Source organism: Grus americana, chromosome 3 (assembly GCF_028858705.1).
Source record: "Grus americana isolate bGruAme1 chromosome 3, bGruAme1.mat, whole genome shotgun sequence".
Classification (NCBI taxonomy): Eukaryota; Metazoa; Chordata; class Aves; order Gruiformes; family Gruidae; genus Grus; species Grus americana.
This window is the reverse complement of record NC_072854.1, coordinates 63,864,353-63,884,440: the sequence shown is the minus strand read 5'-3', so window position 1 is coordinate 63,884,440 and position 20,088 is coordinate 63,864,353. Positions and strand designations below refer to the sequence as shown.

The 20,088-nt window shown below is 37.8% G+C and overlaps 1 protein-coding gene across 12 annotated transcripts in view; it reads left to right on the top strand.

Moving 5' to 3' along the window:
• The window catches only part of MAP7 (microtubule associated protein 7), a 119,687-nt gene that overhangs the window by 77,886 nt on the left and 21,713 nt on the right, over positions 1 to 20,088 (top strand). For 7 of the 12 annotated variants that reach the window (XM_054819465.1, XM_054819464.1, XM_054819468.1 and 4 more), the window contains 5 exons: positions 5,513 to 5,676; positions 6,476 to 6,587; positions 9,891 to 10,001; positions 15,414 to 15,527; positions 18,870 to 19,018. In XM_054819465.1, the coding sequence (XP_054675440.1) occupies positions 5,513 to 5,676; positions 6,476 to 6,587; positions 9,891 to 10,001; positions 15,414 to 15,527; positions 18,870 to 19,018 (650 nt within the window). The remainder of the gene's footprint in view (positions 1 to 5,512; positions 5,677 to 6,475; positions 6,588 to 9,890; positions 10,002 to 15,413; positions 15,528 to 18,869; positions 19,019 to 20,088) is intronic. The other 5 variants (XM_054819475.1, XM_054819474.1, XM_054819476.1 and 2 more) reach the window with 2 other exon arrangements.

Below are 20,088 nucleotides of genomic sequence, written 5' to 3'. Positions count from 1 at the left end.
AAGAGAAAGTGTAGGAATTAATACTTTAAAAATTAAAGCCGGAAAGATTATTTCCCTATCCGTGGAAAAAATTAACTCCATTAAAATAGATATTATACTTTTTCTCAGAAAACAGATGTATCATAAATCATGCTCTTATGTACCAGTTAAATACTAGTAAATAGCCCAAGCATAAAATTAGTAGCTTCCTCATATTAAGATGGGTGCATATTTTCTCCTGCCTTTTGCTGTAACTTAAAGGTGATGGAAAGACATAGATTTTATATTTGTTTAAAATCAGACCTATTTCTTTTGTTATAATGTATTGCAGTCTAACACTTCCATTTGCCTTGGTAATCCATCACTAATGTGTGTTTCTGTTATTGAGTTGTCCTTCCTTATCAAAAAGTATGATTTTATCATCCTTTCTCTGAGGAGCAGAAAGTTGAAGATTAGTGTTCTATCCAGAGGTTTAGCATTCTGATTGTCTTCCCAGTAGTGAAAGTGTATGTAAAAGTTAACTCTTTCACGTACCAAAACATTAAAATGTTTTCAGCCTTTCTCTTCCTGAATTTGATCTTGAAAGTTCAAATATATTATTTTCATTAATTTTTCTAAACATGACAGGCTGAAGCCTATGAAAACCACCACAAATAACGTCCAAAGGAGGTCTAACCATTTACATTAATGACAGAAAGAACAAACAATATCCATGTCTTTTACAGGCAAATTAATATTCCAGTGACATCAGTTAAGGAAGTTAGGGATTTTTTTTATTCTTTGCTTTTCTTAATTTCTCATATCCTTCAGGAAGTGCTTTATTTTCAGTAGAAAACCAAAGAGCGTTTTCATGCTGAGTTGCCATTGTAAGCAGATTCCAGGCACAAAAGATGCAGATGATCTCAAGATCTGTGGAAATGTTTTGGCTCACAGCAGCGGCTTGTCTTGATATGATCATTAGAGTATGTACGTAAGTGACTATTGAGTAAAAGCCAACATGCTGCAGCTAGATGAACTTTCATGACGTGCTACTAAGCTCCTTAGGTGCTCTTAGCTTTTTCAAAGAGAATGGATGTTTCAAAACTTGAGCAAAATTGTTTGATTGAATTCTAGTTTTGAACAACTACATTGTATGGGTTACTTAGTGTGTTCAGGGCCTATGTGACAGGGTGTGGGCATTCTTTTTTTTTTTATTATTTTTTGAAGTCATTTGTATAACACCATGGTGACAGGATGCTGTAAGACTCTTAACTAGAGCATTTCCTAAGTAAAGGTAGATCTAACTTAGATTGCAAACATATGACATTACATAAGGGAACAATCTAGTTCCACTCTTGAATGGTTAGCCAGGGAAGCTAAAGCTTTTAACAAAGATCAAATTATGCAAATTTTGCATGCAATAAATGAAATGGACTCTAGATTTCCTTTTAGGAGGAGGACAGGGAATAATTCTTATTTTTTTCCAGGATCCATTTGTGTGATATCTACAGATGGACAAATAATAAAGATTAAATAATTAAAACTAATTGTTACAGTTTGTGCATGTTATAATAAAATAAGTCCATAAAGTCATATACCTTTTTAAAGTTGAAGTATTACAAGCTCTGCATCTATATGTATCTGCACAATGCTGTCCTCAGAACTGAAACAAAGTCTTTTTCCATTTATGTATCAGAAATGAAACATAACAGTAGACGTAAATAGAAAACAATTCTGAAGATGAAAACTAGCAGAAGCCTCACAGGAAGTAATTATACAGAAAGAACAGGAGGAGAGAGTAATACCACATCCTCCAGGAATGATATTTAACAGTTATTTAACATTACTGTAGTGTAGCAGTACTGAACAATTATTTGAGGAAAAAGAGGAAGATAAAAACTTAGGCTTGAAATGGGAAAAATTATTAAAAGTATTATGTTGTTCACTGTATATTATTAGTTAAGTTCTATTGAAGTTTGGTTTTATGAAGTAAAATATTTTACCTGTTCAGGCCTGTAAACTCAAGCTCTGAGTGTCTCTTTCCTTCCTTTTGTGTCCTCATGAGTAATAGGCATGATTTCCCAGCCTCACCATGCCTTTTGTGAAACTTTGGTCTTCAGACAGGTGTCCAGTATGTAGTCATTGGTTCTATTGATGGAGGAGAAAGAATTAACTTTTGGAGAAAATATATCCTAAGCTGGGAGTGTGACTTGTCAGAGAAACAGGAATGTGATACTACTCAAAACAGAACTGCAGAGGTCTTTGAGACAAAAACTTTTGAATTTAATGTCTGTGGAATTAGGCAATGACTGAGAGCTTGGGGCAGAGGCTTTCATAAATCCGTGAAATACAGAGAAGCTATATTCTATAACCTTCCTTTTAGGTGTAGGGTGGGTTTGAATTAATCTGGTGTCAACAAGGTGTAATCAGCTTCTCTGCATGTATTGCATTGACCTGCTGTTGAATTCAGCAAACCATCAAGCCCTGCCTCGCTTCAGGAGAGCTCAGGCAGGCTGTGCTGCACTGCCCAGCGCTCCTGTTTCTGCCCTGAGGCTTCCTCTGGTTTCAGAACCCCCAAACCCACTCAGCAGCATGTCTGCTTACCCATCTGCCTAGGCAGACCAATCTACATTTGGACCAGCTGCAACTAAGAGTGTTGGAAGAAAAAAGGCAGGGAAGCAACCTGGTTTTAACCAGATTGTTTCCTTGATCCATCTGATCTCAGTCCTGTGAACAACATTGTCAGTGTGGGGAGGAGGAGTACAAACTCAGGGCCTAGCAGAGGGCAAATGCTGCTTCTTGGTGCCAGCCAGCACTTTGATTAAAATGGTCATGAAACCTCACCAAAATGGATAAAAGTTAATACAATTTTTAAGTGTGCATGTTTTGAATAGGGAGATCCAAAGTGATCCCGTCCTGTAATAGTAAGTGTTGACTTTCTCTGAAATTTTCATCAAAGATTCAGGAGAAAGAAAGAGTTAACGTGAAATGTTTGCAGTGCAGAATTCAAAGATTAATGATACTCTTCATTCTTTTTCCCTTTACATGTAAGAACTTTAGAAATATCTTTTGACAGTTTTTAGATGGTATTAGAGACAATAGGTATTTTTTTCTTTTTTTGAAAAAGTAGTTGGTTGAAATTAACTGGGTTGCTGCTTTTAGAGAATGTTATCTTCATTTGCTGAAGAAAACAAGATAAATGCATGTGGAGTAAGTGAAAAGAACAGTACCGTTCACTGATGTGGTTGCCTATTCTTGCACTGACCCTATTCTACAATCCAGCTGTGCAGAAGCTAATAGGAAGAGCAAGCTTTTGCAAAAATCACTACCTTTCTGGTGACAGGCGGACAGCGGTTCTGCCCAAGGCATTGGTTAAGCAGAAGGCAAAGACAACAGAAGGTGACGGTACCTCAGAGGTGACATATCTTACGCTTCAGTTGTTCAGGATGTAACCTAAATTGTTGGAAAAGGTGGGCTCAATCTGAGGGCTTCTTGGGACCTGGGCTACAGGAAGACAGCATCATGAGGGCTCAAGTTCTCCCAGGAGAAGAGTAGACCATAGTGAGAGTAATCTCTCTGTCCATTCTCTTGGTGAGCTGTTGGCTCCCAAGAAGGGGCAGCAGATGCACGTTTCTGGTTTACAAATTAGTCTTGTGTTTGAAACACCAATTTTGGCTCTATTTTGTTATGTTGTAAGGCTTTAATACAGAAGAAGGAGCCTTTGCAGATTTCAGTTGGCCTGGAAGCTGCTTTTTGTGCCGGATTCTGCTATTTTCTGCCATAGTCTGCAGTTCACATTTCTTCTTCAAGTCACTTAACTAAATTAGCATAGAAAAGCATTTCTATAAATCTTCCAGTGGCTCTTGCATTAGTATTTCACACTTGCATGTGTCACTTCTCACACCTATTGTTAGTAATTATCTAAGCAACTGTACTATTCCTTGTTGTTGTAATTATTCTAGCTACGATTGTTAAATTTCCTGCAAACACCTTACTGAACTTTCACCTGCCTTGCCAAGAGGGTGTCTTATGGTTGCTTGTAGCTGTTGAACAAACATCTCTCTACTAGTTTGCATACCACAGCAAAGCTAAACATGCTATCTGCATTTTTCAGCAAAGTATTTGACATCTGAAATGGTAGAGAGCTGTTTTCCTGAGGGAGACACTCTACATATGAACTGGTCGACTCAGGGTTGATATTTTTCATGAGATTGCATATGCAAGTACATAAGGTTTAGAGGGCAATCTAAGTTCTTTATTGGGTGAGGTGGGATTTGTTTGGATTAGACAGGAAAGTGCAGAAGAGTAGTTTGGTGAAGATAAGTCCTAGCGTTATAAGAAGCAGTTGCAATGTATGCTCTGAGCACCTAGAAGCATTTGGGTGTTTTGGAATGTGGTTGTGTCAACACAAATATCTCTGCTAATGAAGGCTGAAGTTGCTGTTCTAGAGTATGTGATTATAACAATAGCCTCCTTTTTTACACCCCCACCCCGATTGAATTAAAAAATACTGTCTCACACTTAGGCAGAGCACTTCCTTACATTGCTGGCCTTGGAAATCGAAAGTCTTTTTGATGCTTTGCTGTCCTGGTTCCCTGTTGCTGCTGTGTTATCAATGAGCTCCTTCTGTGTATGGTTTTCTAATGTGGTTCTTGGTGATGTTTGTCTCATGACCTTTATGTGCATCTCTTCCTATGCTCCTGTCTTGTCAGTTCATGAAGATCGAGAGGTATCAAATGTCTGGGATTTTTAAAAAGCAAGTAACAGAGTTTTTTAGAACACAAAAATTTCTGGGACCTGAAGCTTTCAAGGCAGCAGTGGGGAGGGGTCCAGAGCATCGGTTTCACGTGGACTACAGTTTGAGTCAGATTGTACCATATAGTTCCTTCATGAAAATTCAGACCCTGATGAGTAGCAAAATCTGTCTCATGTAGTGCTTCTTGATTTGTCTTGATTAGTGTTTCTGAAACATGTTGTTCAGAGCTCTGCGGCAGTGGAGTTACATGACAGATTAAAGTTCACCTTTAGACCAACTTCTTTGGTGGGTAACTTCCTTCTGGTCAGCTGTTGGTATGGCTACCCAGTCCAGGTGCTAGAATTGTCATCCCAACCACTTCTATGATGAGAGATCTGTATTGATCACTGAAGGTATATAGTGGTAATAGTCTTTCTTTTTATTAGATTTCTTTTTACAGTAAAAGATTACAGAGAATTATCATGGTTTGTACAACAGAAGTGTGTTCACATCCATCTGACTTAAGAATTTAGATATTTTAAACTAACAAAAAATCCTTTCTTCCACATAGAAACTATATGCTCAAATAATTTAACTATTTCTGGTGGTAATTATATTAAGTAAATTGAGATGAAATGAAATGAATGTGTGACCGGAATACACAATGTTTTAATACATGAGGAGACATTAGGATATTACGTATGTCCTCTTAAGAAAATGAGTTCAAAAGTTTTTCCATTTAGCTTGGTTATTCAAATTACATTAAAGACTTCATCACATATAGCATGTTAATACTTTTATTTCTGATTTTTCTCACAGCTGCAAGAGAATCCGTCTGGTTAGAAAGAGAAGAGAGAGCCCGGCAACATTATGAAAAACACCTAGAGGAACGCAGAAAGAAGCTAGAGGAGCAGAGATTAAAAGAAGAGAGAAGGCGAGCCGCCGTAGAAGAAAAGCGAAGGCAGAGAATAGAAGAAGATAAGGTAAGAATAAATGTCATGAAAACACTTTTCAGCTTGCTTTTACCATAAGATATGGTACTACCAAGCTTTAAGAGTTGATGAAAAGAATGCAACATGGTCAGTATGAGAAAGCATGCGAGAGATGATTTTAAGCCTTACTTGCACGGATACTTCCTAAAGTGCCCTTTATGAATCAAATGCAGCTAAGTTGGGCATGTCTGGGTTACAGTGTATGGCACTATACAAACTCATGCAGAAAAATATAAATTGGGTCGGTTTTGTATGGTTATCTGTTAATTCTTAGCCATTCGGTATAAGGATAGCTAAATATTAGTTACCCTAACAAAACCTTTAAGAAAGTGAGTGTGTAATGAAATATGCTCTTGGCTGATTTGTCTTGGTTAAGGTGGGAACTAAGTGCAGTGTAATCCTACGCAAGTCAGCTCATTCTCATGGTTTTTTTGTTTCCTATCTCTCCCACCGTTCTAGTATTTAGTAGGAGGGAGATACAAGGTAGGAAGTAGCCCTAGGGTGTGTTTGTGTAGTGGCTGCCATGACAGGGCCACTGTTGGTTTTTTTCTGCAGGTCTCAAACAGATCTTACCTTTTCAAAATTACAGTTAATATTTTAACTTATTTATGGCTTAATTGCTGCTTAATCCTGTTCTAGAGTATGTCTTAGTAGGCAGCACATAAATTTGAACACAACTCCAGGATGCCTGCTAGGATTTGTCCATGTGGAGGGTAGCAGGGCTTGCTGAGAAGATTAAGTTAAAAAAACACCCAATAGTATCCAAATGTATTATCCTGTTGTACTTAAGGAACGACATGAAGCTGTTGTACGTCGCACAATTGAAAGAAGCCAGAAGCCAAAACAAAAGCAAAACAGGTGGTCCTGGGGAGGAGCACTACATAACCGCATTAATAACACAGGTAAAGAGGGAGGCTTGGTTTGCTAGCCAGTTTTCCTGCCCTGCCAGTTAACTGGAATTTACTTTGCTTCTGTTAGAAGGAAGGATGATTCGGTGTATACCGGTTTAAATTCTTTGCTCTTGATCTTATTATTGCTAGCAATAGCATGTTTCTGACATTCCTGTGTAGCAACAAGATAACAAGGAGAAATCTGAACAAAAGTTAAAACTTGTTTCAGGAGTTGACTAATTCTGTAACTCTATCCTGCTACAGCTTCTTGCTTCTGCTGCTTTGCTGTTGTTTATGTGTGTATGTGTGGGTGTGCTTGTGCTGTGTCAGTCTTGTGATAAAAGCTACTGTGTGCAAATGCTAAATATCATGACTCAAAAAATAGGTCTGGTGGAAATGACCAAATACTGAGATTAAAACAGACATAAGGAAGAAAAATTTTTCTTTGTAATAAGCTGTCTGTACTTTTGTACAGATATTTTGGGGAGACAGAAGTCTTTTTTCCCCTAGAAAAACTTAAAAGATGGGCAAATTACGTTTAAGTGAATTTTCACTATATGCTTTTTCCCCAGTTATCTTCTCTAACTTAATCTGCCAGTCATTAATGTGTATATGCCCTGTTAAATATGACTCGAACCCAAAAAAGAGAACTTGTCCTTTATTTCTTTCAGCAGAAAGTGATACTTAGAATTCTTCTCTTCCTACTCTTAACGTATACATTTCAGTGTGTCTAACCTCTCATCAAGAAGGAAAAACAAAAAAGTTGAGAAAAGAATGCTCTGAAATCTTTGTCATATATAAGTTCAATAAACAGTTATTTTTCATAAAAGGTTCCTTTTTTGCTTAACTCTGTATAACTTATTTGATTTTTATTTTCTTTACTGTGAAAAATCATTGTCTTGCATTCTGTCCCTAGGTTATTTTTTTGAATCATCATTCACCTTTCTCGATTTAGCAGGCCTGGAGCACCACTTCAGATCTCTGGGTGGTGCTAGAAAACCTGGTACATAATTGCTGTGGTTTGTTGATTCCTTTACCCGTAGCTAGTTCTCAGGAAATGAGAACATCAGTAACTAAACCACCCTCATGTAGTTGCAATGCATGCTTAACATCACGCTGATAGATTAGAACTGTTGTTAGTACCAGATTTTTTCATTATTGTTTATTTTTACTATGGAGAGTTACTACTGGCTGACTGTAAGGATTTGGCACAATTCACTGAAATGAAGCATAATATTCGGTCTACTGGAATTCAAGGAGACCCAGTTTGAATACTTTGGTCTTTTCTAAAACCCTTTTGGCATACTACACATGGGATTTACAATTATTTTGCACATTTAACCAGCTGCATTGGGTGATGTGTTGCTCATGGATATTTTTATTTATTTATTTATTTTAGAACAAAGAAACCAGCAATCTTCGATTGCATTTGGCCTACATTTATAGGATTCACATAGTCATTTGTCATTTTCAGAAAGCTGTTTTATGCAGTACATCCTTTATACCAACTGTAGAAACTTTTTGGCTGTACTGGTACACTGTGCATGTTCTCAGCTATAGATTAGATATAAGAGATCAAAATCCCCATCCCATTCCCACAAATACTGTTCCGACAAAGATCTGTGACACGTGAAACCTGAGCATCCTGTCTCCAGTACTGACTCGCACACAGCAATCTATATGGGATAATCTTGCCAGCCTACAGAGGTCTTGTTCTTAGCTATAACACTTAGATTTCTCCTTTTAAAACCCATTTCTGAGTTTTATCCCCCTTCCAGTACCCAGTTTGCTGGTTTTATACCCTCACTGAGTCATTTTAACATTAGGCAAAGTGAGCAAGTAATTGCAGGGGGTACGGGAGAATCTTTCTTCCCCTCAACCAGTTACAGTGAATGCTATATTTCATAGATCTGGGGAGAGTAAAGGCATTTTTCATGCATTGTATTTCTACGAAAATTGTTTGTACACAGTGGGTATACTTTAATCCACTAGGTCAGAGCAGGTAAATACAATGTTGATTCACTTGTAATAAACAATTACGGATAATATTTCAGCAACATCCTCCTTAATGTTGTCAGTGTCCTGAGTTTGTATCTCCTTCCAAAACAGTATGTGGACATATTTTTACACACACAGAATATGAATCAGCAGAGCATTTAGGCATATGCTCAAGCCTCCTTGCATTTCATCATGGTTGAATGCTTTGCTGAGTAGTGCTGAGGTTCAGTACATGCTAAAAAGTAAGTAAAAGGAGAATTGACTCTCCCAGCATCTTCCAAATGTCAGATTTCCAAATGGAAATTTGCTATGGAGGACACATAGTTGATGCAGGTGGCTCTTTTTTTGAGAAAGAGAGAACAGAAAACATATAGCTAGCCTGTTTAACTCATTCCTCCTCTTCTGCCATTACTAGCAACCTTCACGTGACACACTCGGGTACAAAGTGTGTGCATGATCTGTATTCTTGAAATAGCCATCACCCCTCAGTAGGATGCAGATGCTGACTCTGCAGCAGTTGTGCTGGCAAATGATGTAATACCACTCTAAAATGTACAGACCTTAAAGCAAAATAAACCCCTTTAGTATTATATACCAAGCATGTGTTTTACAAGTAGTGCCTAGCTTTCCACACAGACTCATTTTCTTTATCTGCTAAGCTGTGTGCTGTTTTGGATTGACTAACTACAACTTCATTCACAGCAGGTAGAAAATGACTCTGTGGTGGGAAGTTTAGACTTATACATAACTATGAGATTTTTAACTAAATCTTTTAATTTCTTTTGGGCTTACTCTTGCTTCCCTTGTACCCTAGTCTCCCTTTAATCTTTCAACATTGTATTGTCCCGATATTGACCTTCTGCCTAGTAACAGTGCCTTGACAAGTGGCAAATGCCCTTTTATTCAGGTGCTAAGGGGTTTTTTTAGGAATAACCCCACATTTCCAAGCATGTTGGTCCTTCCCCGAAGCTTTCTATTGTAAGTCATGAGCAAGCTTTATCTGAGAATATTGAAAGAAATGAGGAAATATCATCTTGTCTACCAGTATCCGCTTAGGTCATCCATTAAGTCCTTGGATTGCAGCCTGATTGAATGATAATCAATAAACAGCATAATTTAGACACGTGAAACTTAAATGGTTTTGTGCCCAGTCTTTGAGTCACCCATACAATGTCTGCTGAGAAGTCCATTATATTTTGAAAGTTCTTGTGGTAGAGCAGGAGTGACCTAGTCATGTTTTCCTCCTCCCACTAGTGAGCTAGGAACTTGCACTACTGCATGTGGGCTGTCAATTAGCATTATCTCCATTTGTTTTAGATCCAGACAGGCGGTCTGTTTCAACAATGAACCTTTCGAAACATGTTGATCCAGTCATTAACAAGCGGCTCTCCTCCTCATCTGCAACATTACTAAATTCTCCAGACAGAGGTACAGTTTCAAAGAAAAAAAAAAACCTGCAAGAAAGAATGTTCTATATCAATGTATTACTTTGCACATAAAACAAGCTTCTGAAGTCATTTTCTGTACTTCATCTAAGTGAGAGTGAAAAGACTTCAAATATAAAAAGTAAATGATTGAACGCTTTTTCCCATGAGAAGAAATATATATTTCTTGTTTTTTAAAACAAGAGACCTTACCTAAACAATCTTACTTTAGCAAATGATAAAAGCAGTGCTTCTGTCAGGTTTTTAGTAAATGAAGTACAACTATTGAAAGAATACATCGCTCCATAGTGCATGCAATCATGTGTGACCTTTTATTTGCATTAGGCCATTTTGTCATTATTTTGTTTTCCTTTCTTCTTTGGTAGTAGTTCTTGAATATCTAAGAACATGTTGCATGAAGCTTTCAAGTGGTTATTTTATTACCATTTCTGATTATTTTTATTGAAGAGGTATGGGTGGTTTTCATACGGTCTGTTTATTGACTGTTTGTGTCCAGTTACTTTTTAAAGATTGCTTTATTTCAGTGTATGTTTTTAATGTTTACAACTCTGCACAAATGATAAACCACAAAGCTTTTAAAAATTAACATAGCTGAATCACTGCCTCTGTTCTGAGGATTTACGAGATTGAAGCATTGAGCTTAAAGGAGTTTTATAAAAGAATGTCTCTTGTATAACTTGTATAAAGAGCTTTACAGAAAAGTACTTGGTAGGGATTTTTCGTCCTCTACTGAGAATGAGAAGTTCTGTCCCATTTCAGTCTAGATCAATGCATGTTTTCAAAAACAATTTTTAGAGTGGAATTGTGGTTGTGTTGCAAAACTGATTGGTAGACATCATTATTTGTGTGTCTTAACGAAGTGCCATGTGTTATGTGCATGCTTGTACGTGTGTAGCTGGTTGATTTGATGAGCCATGTTAATTCTAGTGTAGAGTCTGGTAACTTGTGAAAAATACAACATTATATTAGGGAATAATTTATTCCAAAACTCCAATAATTTTTTGCTCTAAGTGTTGAAATCCAGTCAGTTTTAATAGCTTTTCAGGTGTATATATATATTTTTCCAGATAGTTGCTGTTCTTTGCCAGAGGATGCTTGTTTGAGGAAGGATCTTGGTGGGGGAAGAGCAGCAGGCATTAAATATGAAGGATAGTGTCTTATGGACTGTAACTCATCATGTTATAGTTTCTGCCACCCAATTCAAATTCAGAAGTTAGACTGAGTAGTAGGCAACCTAGTGGTGGGGAAAGGGAAGGAGTATGGAAGGAATGGCCATATGTCTAAAACTTTTAAGTGTTGAGGCATTCTTTGCTTACCATTTTCATTAAAACAGCACAGAACTCCTCAGAAGTCTGTCTTTCACAGGCTCCAAGACAGGAAGCAAATCCAAACATTATAAATATCCTTTTTCTTGTGCAAAGTCATATACTTAAATGTAGTTGAGCATGTATCTGGAGAAGTGCCACTGGTGTCTTTGGTGGCCTCAACATCTTAAGGCAAATGCTTAAAGGAAGGCTCTAACTGTCTGCTCTCCATTTCACCTTCCAGAGGGCACCAATCACACTTTGTCCGTAATGCATACTCCTATCTGCAAAACAGTGAGCTGGAGATGAGAATGATAAGCTTACCCTAAGTGGCTTATAGCTGTCATCAAGAACACATCTTCTGTTAAGCAGCACCTTTTTACCATTTGAAGGACAGGATTTCCCCCCTCCAGCAAAAGACAAAAGTTTTCATGAACTAATTGCCTAAAAGATTGGTTAATTCCTTTTCAAGTATAGTATTGCTATATATCTCTTTCTCACAATTTTACAATCAGGCAGCTAGAACAGGCTTCTCGTTATGCTTTTATGTTAGTGGTACAGGTCTGAGTAGTTGACACTGTAACAAAACACGAACACACATATTCAAGTGGAGAAAGCTGCTGTTGACCAATACATTTTGGTAATTGTGCTCTTTAAGGAAAACTTAGCAAGACGATTACACTTTAGATGGGTATGAGCTACACACTTTCTTAGTTTTGCAAAGCAAAACTTGCACCATAGTTGTGTTCCTTTTCCTCTCTGCAGTGCTTTTTCTTTCAAACCAAGTGATGGTCTCAATCACTGCATCACCTTTGCCAGCTTTATAGAAGAAATTGAGGGACTCCAGTATTGTTTCCTGTTGAAAGAGAATCTAAGCATAGAATAGTTTTCACCCATCTATTCCTCACCATGTTCATGGCTCTGTATGAGCAAACACCACTGTTATCAGTGAGTCTCTCCTTCATGGTGCTCATCAGGAGACCTGTTAAATCACTGTCTCCCATCTGTTCCTAGAACTAATCAGATGCTGCTGTTTGCTTACTTGCAGTTTATTCTGCTGCTGCTAAGACAACTTTCCAGTGTTCAGTTTGTATATCTTGAAGACAAATACAGAAGACTGTACTCAATTCACTGTTGCCAGCTCCCTGGGACTTTGTGTGGTTTTCAGTTACAAGTTAGGCTATAAAGATCTTCTTTAATCTGCTTAAACTAACCTGCTTGTAGCAGGGGTAGGGGTACTTGCACCAGCTGCCCTATCATGAATGTGCTTCCTGTGTGGAAATAAGGAGCAAACAGCCATAAGAGTGATAGTCTAGCACTGCATGAGAACAAAAAGTATCACTTCCCCTTGTCTTTCAGATGGTTTGAAAGAGCAAATCTTGAAAACGTCACCCCAAGGCATTAAAAACAAAAATAATAATAACAATAAACACAAACCCTGACCTCATTGTCTTTAAGTTGATCTTATTACTTTGGGATGTTCTTTGTTTTGTATTCAATTTGCTTCAGTGTGAATTGGACACCAAAGTTAAGTTGTTCAATGCACTTAGGTGTTAATACTCTTGTAACTTAGTGGGCAAAAGTTTATTTGGCTGTTCTAGGTTAATGGTGATGCTAATGACTGTTAGAATATGTATTGGAAGTGTCAAATAAGATGCTTTCAGGAAGCTATGTTTGGAAAACTCAGTATGTGATGATCTTGATCCACAGAGCTAAGATGTATTTAAATGAACTCTTATCTAAACCCATTTTAGAGATTTAGGGATACTTCACTCCAAGTTCCTGGCTAAAATTATTTCGACACCTCTGAATCAGGCCTGTTATTTATATGGAGAAGAGAGGTTTTTGTTGGTCTCTCTTACCTCAGTGTTGGTGTGCATCAGCTAGCTCGCTCCCAAACAGTGCTTCAGCGCTCTCAGTTGGATGCTGTGGGCACACAATTACTTCCAGTAGGTGATGTGGATATAAGCTCCCCTGTCTTAGGGGCAAAGAGAAAAGAGAATTAAACCATACTCACCTTTAGGGCAAGTGATAGGTGAGACATGGCAATTTAGTGTTCTAAGTCATCGATCTCTTAGCTGTGTCCTCTTGAGGCTACTTCATCTCTGGGGCCTCACATGTAAGGTCTGCCGCTGCCCCACAGGGCCATATTATGTTGTGACATTTACTTATCAGCTGTTTGCAGCTGTACAGATGAACTCCAGGAAATCAATAGTATACATAGTACTGATTTATTGGCCTAAAACTTCAGGGATTGCTTTTTGAAGTTGTACGATCTTTGTGTTAAAACTACAGTAGAGGAGTTTCTCCAGACTCATCCATGCTCATGCCTTTGAGCCTCACCTAGTAAAGCATGAGACCACAAAAAAGAATCTGTTGTCTTGAAACAGTAGCTTTAAACAGTGATCATACTGAGCATGGTGCCTGGAGAAGAAGGGAAGCAGAGATTTTACCATTATTGCATCCAGTTTAATGGTAGTTCTGTGATTTTTCTTCATTGTTAAATTACAAGCTTAATGATAATGTGTGTGCTGTAATGGAGGTCTCTGTAGGGTATTTTGTGTCTCTGTATAATGTGTACCAATGCAGAATGGAACCATTAATCACAAAGAGCTCTGGCAGTAGTACATTGTATAAGGACACTTATTCAGACAGCCTGCTGTGTTTGAGAGTCCTATATTTCTATAGTAATGCCCCTTATTGAGTTAGCAGAATTTAGGAGAGCAATTTGAGAAGTGAAAAACAGCACTGAGGGAAGATTAGGCAATTATGTTTTCATAGGATGAGATTGAGATCGGCCCCTCTTTTCATGGGGCTCAGCGTGGAGTAGATTAAAGACAGATTCAGAGTTTATGGCTATTAAAAGTGATGGATCTCTACTTTTAAAAATGCAAATTAATCTCAAGTTTATTACAGCCAGTCATTCCAATGAATGTTTTAGAGACTGAGCCTCATAAATTCAAGCTGCAGTTTTGTTGCTATAAACACCAAAGTAAAGTCAATGAATGCTGAGATGTAAGAAGACCTGATTTCACTTGCAACATCAAGATTATTGTTATGGTCTAAGCTTATTATAATGAACTACTATGAGAACTAGTTGAACGTTTTGTTTTGTGATGCTCATTACAATAAAATTTATTACATTAGAGTATCGAAGAAACATCTAGTTCAATTTCAAAAGTAATTTATAGGGCTCTCTTGGTGACTATTTCACCATGATCAATGTTTAAATAATATTTTTTTTAAAAAAATAAAGAAATTTTACAAGGCATAAGGAATATATTGACAAGCTAAATTTGCATTAGGCAATATTGGGAAAAGCAAGATGAGTGAGCGATGCCAACCAGGTCAGAGTGTAGTGTGTTTTAAAAACAGACTAACAATGCAAAAAGTTGGCTCTTGTTACTGTTCTAAAGTGAAAATTATCATTAGCAGGATTTTTTTGACAGAGAATTAATGATCAAGTGTACTGACTGTATTCTGTGGCTTCCTCTGTTACTGAGACAACTGTAGCTGCTGAGCTTGGTATCTGCAGTTGAGGTGCATTGTATCCTTTTGCAATGCTTTGATAAACCTCTTTGACACAATTCTCTCTATAGTAGTAAGCAACCTTCTTTGCTTTTTCTAGCTAGGCTGGCAGACTTCAGAAGGTGTTTTATTAATTGGTCTTTTTTGTAACTAGAAGACTATATACCTTATGTGTAGAAAGAGACTGGGACACAATCATCTCTGTCAAAGTCTATATTTAGGAGCGGCGACTGCTCTCCTAGTACAAATGTTATCCTATCATTTGTAATAGGGACTGTGGCATATGTGCAAAATATCAGTATTAATTTGATAACAATTTGCCATAATGCCACAGGCAGTAACACAAATGTTCAGATATATGTGTTCCTATAGGAATTCCTCTACTAAAATGGAGTAAGAATAAAATGCAAAACACTGAATGATTGTATGCTTCTGATCTCTGAAGGACAATTTCAAGATTTTCATGGTATGTAGTAGTGAGGAGATAATACTAATACTTTTGCAACAGGTAGTTCTTTGTGAAGTGTTTGATCTAACATCTTGCTTGTGTGGTGCATGTTCAGCTCGCCGTCTACAGCTCAGTCCATGGGAGAGCAGCATCGTTAGCAGGCTCCTGACGCCCACTCACTCATTCCTGGCCCGAAGTAAAAGCACAGCTGCATTGTCTGGAGATGCAGGTAAACCTATAAGAACAGAGGCTTCATGGCTCAGCCACTTATTTTTCTAGCTTCCCTGTGGGATGTTGTAAAGTTATTGATCTGAGTGTACGGTAGCATCCCAGAATGAGCTTGAATGTTACATTGCGCAACAGCATGAAAGCTTGTTTGTACAGTTGTTTGCTATGGCACTTTCTCCTACCACCTCTTTCTTAATTTCTCCTGCCTCTTGATCAATGCAGTAAATGAATACAACACACGCAGGTTAACAATGTCTTGCTGTCCATGGCTGTTTAAGGAAATGTGCACAATGTTGTAAAGAGCTGATTCAACACACTCACTGCTAAGGCTGTGAGCTGCTTGCTGCAAAAAATAGTTTCACTCTCTACCAGGGCATTTCACACATGGAACAAGTTAGACTTGTAGAAAGACAGGCCCAGGTTGCAATGAATTTAATACATAAGAAGTTAAATGTGGAGGTTTAGTGAAGTTATAATAATTGTAAAGTTTTCTGCCAACCTCAGAACAGCTCTCTGCTGTACTTACTGAGGGGAAAATTAACATGGAGAAATGTGAAAATATTGCTAGGCGGTAACTTAAAGCCCAGGCAAAACTGTATTCCAAAGACAAGCAGGGCATACTTGCTTATCATGTATTTTAGGCAGGTGACAGCTGCATCTTCTTTAATCATATGATATTTTATGATCATGCACTGGGGGCTTAACCATTACGATAGTATGTTGCTGCACATGCTGAATTTTTAAGCCTAGGTAGGTCTTTCCTGTCTGAAATGGACAGGATTTTTATTCTAATTAAATGACGTAGAAGGTAAGAAGGAATAGAGATCTACTAAGATTACTTTTAAAGAAGCTTTCATTTAAGAACTCTTATAACTAATTAGGCTGCAGTACATTTCCACAGGGGTAGCACTGTAGGAGCAAAAACATGGATGATATTCTGCAAACAGTGGAATGAACAAATAGATAATTCCTTTTCACTCTTCACAAACAACAGCTTATAAAAAGAATACTTCATGTCATCTTCCAAGCAGGATATTGGAAAATCAGCTTCTCATTAGGGAATAGTTGAGAAAGCAGTGTCTCAGTTTTGTAAGTGGTTACTTCACTGGAGCAAGCTTGAAGATTTTTTTTTTTTTTTTTGGTGACTGCTATTGTTTATACTGCACAATAAGCTCTAAACTGAGTAGAATAATGACAAAGATTGCAAATAGCAGGAATGACTGATTTGTCAGTCGTCAGTCTGAGGTAATTCCCTGAAATGCCTTCCCTATGCTATCTGGAACTGTACCACTCAGAAGAATAATCCATCTGCTCATTGTTTTCCAGGTATTATTCTCTAGAGCAATAACTGCAGCCCCTTCATGCGGGACACTTCCTGGAGATTAATGATCAGGTGGTGGTAATGGCTCACAGCTGTGCTCTGAGCACTCAGCTCATCCCAGCCTGTCATTATTCCCTAGAAAATTACCCTGCCCTTTGGCTGTAAAGATAAATTACAATGCAAAAGATCAAAATAAAATTAAATATGGATTCATGTTCTTAAATTTTAAGTGAGCTGTTAGGGACATCCAGCATAAGAGTATGTCTGGATTTTTTTAAAATAACCCTCCAAAACCAAAACATGTTTAAAATAACTCTCCAAAAGCTCCTCTGAATAGATGTAATCCTGTTGGTACAGGATTCACTGGGAGTGATTCCTAAAGCATTGTTTGGCAACATCACAAATGAAAATTAACTGCTTGTCTTTTAATACTTATGATGTCATCCTTGGTGGTAACTTCAGGTAATTGGCGTGCAACAAGAGAATTGATTCACAAAGGGTGGGAACCGCATACGTTATAAGTTGTTTAAAACATATGTTTTGCCACTGCCTCCTATCTGGTTTAGATACACTTAACCAAAAAAACCCATAAACAAAACCCCCTGTTTTCTTGTTTCTTGATTTTTATTTATTTTTTTAAGTCAGTCAGTTATAATACCTCATTAAACTTAAATCCCTATAAATGGTAACACAAGCATGAGTGCTGTTGCTGTAACGCTTACATGAGACTTGCTTTATTCATAACGTTAATCTCTCAGTGCAGGAGAATTTGCAGCTTTAGTACTGTTAAGTCTATGAGCTCTTCCTGTAACAGCAGCTGTACTATTGTAAGACTGGAAGAATTAACTGTATGTGGAACTGCATTCCTTCAGGTGTGCTCAGAGAGGGATCTAGAGGCAAGAAATGTTGGATTTTTTTACCAAGGAAACTGAGGATGTAATTCTCTCTTACTTTTTTTACTAAAAAAAAAAAGGGATAGGGAAGATACCATGTAGAAGCTCTAGTTTTTCTTCAAGTAACATGCTGAATAATAATTATTCTAAGACTATATTAAATGACCAGGAAAGACAAACAGGAGCAGACAAATAAACCTCTGCAGTAATAACATAGTTTTCCCTAGTCGTCATCTTCAGTTAAATCAAGAGAAAGTTCAAGAACATGTAATCAGAAGACTGTGTATCTGATAAACTGCCGTTGGCAGGAGATCTTTTGGTAATAGTCTTTGTCCTTATGCAAGCCAATGAAAATTGCCATCCTGGTTACTCAAATATTAATTTCCAAGTTGATTTGTTGTTGTTAGCGTGCTTTTTGTAATGTATAAAACAGTTTGCTGTCGAGAATGTATTTGAGTCAGCTGTTATTCTAGTATTATCAAGAAATAATAAAAGTTCTTAAATGGATGGACTTCAAATATTCCTAAGAAAGAGACTATTAAAAACACATCACTTGCTAAAAATTGTAGACAGTAATTTCACTGATTTCCTAGGTGAAACTGTTTTGTATTGTTAATGTGTTTTGATCTTTGTGTGTATGTCTCCTTTTATTTTTGTCTACTTCCAAGACCAATTAATAGGCATTCCATTTTAGTTTGATAGTTTTCTGTTCTGAATGTAATTGAAACTCATGTCGACGTATATACTAAGCTAGTCAGTCAGACTAGTCATTGCGTCCATTGCTTTTTCAGAACCACCAGTTGTATAAAAACTAAACAGAAAAACATTGTTACTTTCTACTACCCAGTTATGTGGCATACTTCTTAATTTATTTAAAAGAAATTATTAGTTTACAAATGGACAAGTACATGAGTGCCTATTGTAATTGTATCATTACTATATGTGTGGCCAAGCTAATGTATCAAATGTTGGTTCTGACTTGAGAATTAGTCATTCCTCCATGTATTAATACCTTCTTTCTTTTCTGTCTTTCTCGGTTGTTTCTGTTCCTGCTGGCTTTCCTCTGTCAATTCTCCAATGCTGCTCTCTAATTAAAATTAATAAATAACAAAACCAACCAACACCGTAGTTATCCCCATTTGTCCCCGTTCAGCATCTTGCAGCCCCATCAGTCCTCTGTCCTACAAGGCCATGAACTGTAGGAATACAGGAGACCGAGCAAAACTTTATGCCTCTACTGATGCTGTTGGACGTAGGAGAACACCACATCATGCTGGGGTAAGCATGCCAGTTGTACGTAAGCTAGCGTCTTATGCCATGACCACCTGACTGTGTTGCTTGTTAGGACAGGAATAGTTGTATGGATACTTGACTAAGTGTGATCCTCTCCTCTGTGCTGTCCCCACCCCCTCCAATTTGTTTCATAGTTAGCTGGGTTTTAACTGAAATATTGTTATGTGGTGACATATTATGATTATGCACCAAAGAATCTGCGCTGAAAAACACCTGTGCTGGCAGAGTGGCTGCCTTAGCTTCTCATGAGGCACAGAGGCAGTCAGAGTGTGTGCCCTCTTCTCAGGTGGATTCTTTGCTGCCTTTTAAGACCTAAGCTGGTGTTGCAGCTTTTCCCTCAGTGGGGAATCTGTTTTTCCCAGCGACCTGATTTCAAAAAGCATGTAGAACTTCATATGTTCTGAGGCCTCTAGCAAATTCAGCTGAGCCTCTGGGATAAAGGGGGAAAGTCATGCACTCACACATGTCCATATACATAAGCACATAGAGCACTGTCACTTCAGTTTTACTTTCTTGGGAGACCAGGCTAGTAAACTTTACCTTGTTGAGAAGGAAGACTTGGCTTAGGAGCATGGTTTGTAAGCGAGGCTTTCCACAGATCGTTGCTCATTCTGAATGATTTGGTAGCGGTACTGTGACTGATCTGAGCTTTCAGGGAAAATCAGAAGAGTGTGATACAGGCAAACCAAATTCATGTTGACTGTGCTCCAAGCCAATGGGATGCAGTCAGCTCCAGGTGGATATCATTTGCTGAACCTGAGCAGTTATATTTTCCTTGTACTCTACAGCCTGAGTTTGTTTTAGAATGTGAGAAGAATGAAGTCATCTCTGCAAATGATTGTGTAGAGGTGCTTGCATTTTCATTTGGCCTGATGGGCAAAATATCAAGAGGCAGCGCTGCTATTGACATCTTTGTTGGAAGCAGTGTTAATGAAAGTCTCATGAATCATAGCCAGTACGTAATCTTTCAGGCAGGTGGTAGTATATTGATGTTTAAATTAAGGCACAGCATTGAGATGTATCTGTAGAGAAGTCTCATAGTATGTGCATAGTAC